This window comes from Sinocyclocheilus grahami, unplaced genomic scaffold (genome assembly GCF_001515645.1).
Source record: "Sinocyclocheilus grahami isolate Dianchi unplaced genomic scaffold, SAMN03320097.WGS_v1.1 scaffold1116.1, whole genome shotgun sequence".
Lineage (NCBI taxonomy): Eukaryota > Metazoa > Chordata > Actinopteri > Cypriniformes > Cyprinidae > Sinocyclocheilus > Sinocyclocheilus grahami.
The window spans coordinates 50,527-55,365 of NW_015506295.1; the positions used below are offsets into that span (position 1 = coordinate 50,527).

The following is a 4,839-nucleotide window of genomic DNA, read 5'->3' on the forward strand; positions in this document are numbered from 1 at the left end:
GTGGGTGTGTTTGTGTGGGTGGGTGTGTGTGTTTGTGTGTGTGTGTTGATCTCTGACCTCTCTGTTCTGCTCTGCAGGGGGTGGGGAGGCGCTATGCTCATGTGGTGCTGAGGAAAGCCGACATTGACCTGAGCAAGCGGGCTGGAGAACTCACTGAGGATGAGGTGCGCTTCATTTTCAGCAGAGAAAACCGTCATAAAACACCAAAGCGTTCGCTTTGTTTTAAATATCAGTCACAGAACTGGTGCTGCGCTTTACAGACACTGAAGAATTATGATCAAATAAGGAGGAGAACATTGTGAAATTTGCTACAATTGACCACAAACAAGACCATATCAGTTATTTTGAAGTCTCAAATGAAAATGAGGTGTGATCGTGTGTGACTCCGTACAGGCGTTCACAATAACGTTGATTGATTGATTGATTGATTGATTGACAGGTGGAGAGGGTGGTGACTATTATGCAGAATCCTCGCCAGTACAAAATCCCTGACTGGTTCCTGAACAGACAGAAGGACATTAAAGACGGGAAATACAGTCAGGTACGCTCAGAGTGCTGCTTCAAACTTCATTGTTTTAGTATGATTTTTTTGTCATGATAAAGGGTCGACTGCAAAATCTGGTCTTTCTTGGGCTTCTGGGCTTGTCTGAACATACCGTGTTGAAGAGGCCCTGTTAGTGGGTACCGACTGGACCCTGATTGTGTGTGTGTGTGTGAGGCGAGGCGGATAAGAAGCACTACTCAGATTATTTTTGTTCTGGAACTGCTGCGTGAGGTTTAGTAGGCTGTGTAATATCTGAACTGCTTTTAAAAAAATCTTCTGAATCTGTCCGTGATGAGCTGATTAGACCTGCCTATATTTTATCTAATGTTTAAGCGGAGCCCGTCTTAAATCTGAACGCAGGGCTCCACACTAACATGAGAGCGGTGGCCCTGACGTCTGCAGATCCTCTATAGCAGGGTTCCTCAAATCTTACCCTGGAGGTCCAATGCGCTGCAGAGTTTAGCTCCAACCCTGATCAAACCCACCTACCTGTGATTTTCTAATGATCCTGAAGACATTGATTAGCTTGCTCAGGTGTGTTTGATTAGGGTTAGAACTAAACTCTGCAGGAAAGTGGATCTCGTGGGCCAGATTTGAGGATCCCTGCTCTATAGTATTAGATATGTTTTATATCATGGTAACCACAGGTGACCATGACTGTCTCCTCACTAGCATGGTAAGAAGAGAACTGTTAAACTGTGCTGTTTATGAAAAACGCTGTCCGAAACATTTAGTATCGTTATGAAGCTGTGGCATTTATAACAATTATTTACTGTATTTCTTTACTCTTGCAAGACATTTGCACAATATATGGGACTGTAATAATACCGTGATATGCAATACAAATTTACCACATTTCTGTCCGAAATACCATGATTACTGTTAGTGGTACTGAAGCAGGTCCTTATGAAATACTGGTGCGGTTTCATCAGGCGTTAAACTGGTTTAAATCACTGAGGCTTTCGGGCTCTCACTGGAACCTGCAGCACAGCTTAATAATGGTGTCACAAGCTGCTAACGCAAATGTTTCCTTAACTCACCTGAAACTCTGGTCTTCAAGTGCAGTGTGCTCGTCTTCGGCACGAGCCGTTTAGAAGGACGCCCTGTGTGGAGGAGGTGTAGTTTCAGTAACTGAGTGTGGATGTGGTTTTCTGCAGGTCCTCGCTAACGGTCTGGACAACAAACTGAGAGAAGATCTGGAACGTCTGAAGAAGATCAGAGCTCACCGCGGCCTGCGTCACTTCTGGGGGTGAGTTTCTGCAGCGCACGAGTCTAGGGTCTTAAAGAGAGTGCTCCGAGACACGGGCGACTTCCTGCTTAAATGCAGCACTTAGTTAAACGTTACTATTTACAACGTTGTTTCTGCAGCGTTGAGCGATATAGCCAATCACGGGCAGATCTGTTGCGCAGTGGCCAATCAGAGGCATTTTAGTTGGTCAGAATTCACTCACTGCTGAAAGGGCCGGTGTTTTTAAGAGCAGTCGTAACTAACAAATTACAGATGCGATGTAAACAAGATCCATTGTGCAGTTTAGAGAGCTTCGTTGATATCACAGAACTTACGGATGCTTTTTAGTGATGATAAAGGGAGTGCTTTCTATGCTATAATCCATTCAGAATTTGCATTAAACTTTTGTTTTTTTGGACGCATACACACTGCAAAGTTTCACTCTCGGGATAGCCGTGATTGACACCGTGATAAACATAGCAGTGAGATCAGTTCATGGACCAAAAACCTGTGTAAACTTTGAGATCTGGACATATCAACCAGTAATTTAATTTCCAGTAGCTGACGGTAGAAAGTTCAAATGTGATTTTCTGACTGAATCTAGTCCCACAGCCAACTCGAGAGAGAGAGAGATGTTGCTCATGACCAGGAGATGTGTTCGGTGAGTGATGTGATGGATGGTTTACTCTGTCGTCTCTTCTCTCCTCTAGTCTGCGTGTGCGCGGTCAGCACACCAAGACCACCGGTCGCCGCGGCCGAACTGTGGGAGTGTCCAAGAAGAAGTAAACCTTCAATAAAAGACAACTGTTTAGCCAATCTGTGTCCTGCTCTCTGTCTTCACTGATCCTCTCAGCTTATCACTATAGCTGTAATCTATCAGTTCTGCGGTAAGATAATGAGCTACCTCTGATTCGATACTGGTCCTTTATAAGACACTGAGAAGACAGTTAAAGGGATAGTTCACCCAAAAATTAAAATTGCCATTAATTACTCCCCCTCATGTCGTTCTAAACCCATAAGACCTCCGTTCATCTTCAGAACACAGCTCACTGACCCTGCATAGACAGCAATGTAATTACCACGATCAAGGAGATCTGTGAAATAATCCATGTGACATCAGTGGTTCATCCGCAATTATACGAAGCTACGAGAACACTTTTTGTGCGCAAAGAAAACAAAAATAATGACTTTATTCAACAATTTGTCTCCTCTGCGTCACCCTGGTGCCATTTTGGAGAATATCGACTGAACGCAAACTGTATGCTATTCTGTGTCAGCTGCGAAAGTATTCTCGTAGCTTCCTAATACTACGGTTGAACCCCTGATGTCCCATGGATTATTTTACAGATCTCCTTGCTACGTTTCTGGACGTTGACCGTGGTAATTACATTGCTGTGTATGGGAGGGTCAGAGAGCTCTTAGATTTCATCAAACATATCTTAATTTGTATTCCGAAGATGAACGGAGGTCTTACGGGTTTGAAGCGACATGAGGGTGAGAAATTAATGACAGAATTTTCATTTTTGGGTGAACTAACCCTTTAAGGGCATCAGTTATAAGCCTCATCTTCCAGGCTCCAGATTCGTCCAGTTTAACAGTCTCATAGTCCAGTATAAATGTGTCCATCTTTATTAATGAAAAAGATGCAGTAAGGCAGTTTTTTTAAGGCATGGGTGAATATGTACAAAAACTAATTAGGAAAGTAATGAAAACCATTTTAACCACTACATCCAGTTTTTCTCTTGAATGCGGATTCATTTCTGTTCCTCTGATTTCAATTCTATGAAAGCTTGTTTCCACCTTGCTTGTGACTTTTTAATCTCCAAATCCTGACCTTTTTTCTCACATTTGTTTTTTGTTACCGAAACAAAATAACGTAATTATAATTGGGACTTTTATTCTCATAATTGTGAGGGGGGAAAAAGTTGCAATTCCCTTTTTGTTTTTATTTTGTGGTTGAAACAAGTTTCCATTCAATTCAGATTCACGAATGTGGCCACCTTTTTAAAAAGAAAAAAAACATCATGAAAGTGTCTGTTGCTCTTTATATGTCATTTCTGACCAGAGCCTGGGGTATGTTATAACCTTAATATTAGGGTTGTTAATACATTAAAATAACCAATTAGTCTCACAATTGTAATCATATTGCAGTCACTTCCATTTAAAACAGACCACATTAAATCAGTTTGGCTATCGTAAACCGTCATCCATCAGATCCATCCAAACTCATCTTCTATCAACCCGAGAGGCAGGAGAGAAGTGAAGAAGTGGTGAAAACAAGCATTTAAATCACTGAATTAATGAAATTATAAATGAACAAGAACAGAAAAGGACACAAAAGGATGGCTGCTACCAAGAATCCATAGATCTACAGACTGGCCAAAGGGAGTTTTCTTTACTCTTCTCTTAAATCTTTAAACATGGTATTTCACCAGCACACAACGCTGCAGAGGACTTGCTGAATTTAGGGCCTGTCCCGAACCCCACAGGTGCAGTCTATACGCACTACTTGTCTATTTACATGAAGGTGTGGAGAACATCTGTGACCTGATGGGACACATTTACGACTTTATTAACACATTGAGATTTTCAACACTTTACACTTTAAAATAAGCTTAGAAACGTCTGTTCAGTCTGTGACAGACAACACAATTTAATAGTGATTAACACAATTTAATAGTGATAAAGAGCAGTTACAATTGTTTCATGAAATATACAGTCATCATTTTATCACTAAATTATAATCGCTAATTAATTAAACAGACTGGAATGCCTCTCGTTGATTTCAGGGTACGCAAACTCCTGAATATGAGGAATGATGGGATGCACTCGGTCTCAGACATCACAGTGAGAGAGTGCGTGCGTGTGTGTGAGAGAGTGCGTGCGTGCGTGAGTGTGTGTGTGTGAGAGTGCGTGCATGCGAGAGTGCGTGCGAGAGAGTGCGTGCGTGCGTGAGTGAGTGAGTGAGTGCGTGTGAGTGAGAGAACGAGTGCGTGTGAGCGTGAGTGTGTGTGTGTGTGTATGTGTGAGTGAGTGAGTGAGTGAGAGTGTGTGTGTGTGTGTGTGT

The 4,839-nt window shown here is 42.2% G+C and overlaps 1 protein-coding gene and 1 long non-coding RNA gene across 2 annotated transcripts in view; both read left to right on the forward strand.

Annotated features, from left to right (window-relative positions):
* The window catches only part of rps18 (ribosomal protein S18), a 7,315-nt gene extending 4,727 nt beyond the window's left edge, over nt 1-2,588 (forward strand). The window contains exons 3-6 of the mRNA XM_016252521.1: nt 78-164; nt 440-541; nt 1,702-1,793; nt 2,483-2,588. Coding sequence (XP_016108007.1) covers nt 78-164; nt 440-541; nt 1,702-1,793; nt 2,483-2,558 — 357 coding nt within the window. The 3' untranslated portion in view covers nt 2,559-2,588. The remainder of the gene's footprint in view (nt 1-77; nt 165-439; nt 542-1,701; nt 1,794-2,482) is intronic.
* A 1,408-nt stretch (nt 2,589-3,996) lies between these two features.
* The window catches only part of LOC107566943 (uncharacterized), an 11,921-nt gene continuing 11,078 nt past the window's right edge, over nt 3,997-4,839 (forward strand). Inside the window, exon 1 of the long non-coding RNA XR_001606571.1 lies at nt 3,997-4,627. This is a non-coding gene — a long non-coding RNA (uncharacterized lncRNA). The remainder of the gene's footprint in view (nt 4,628-4,839) is intronic.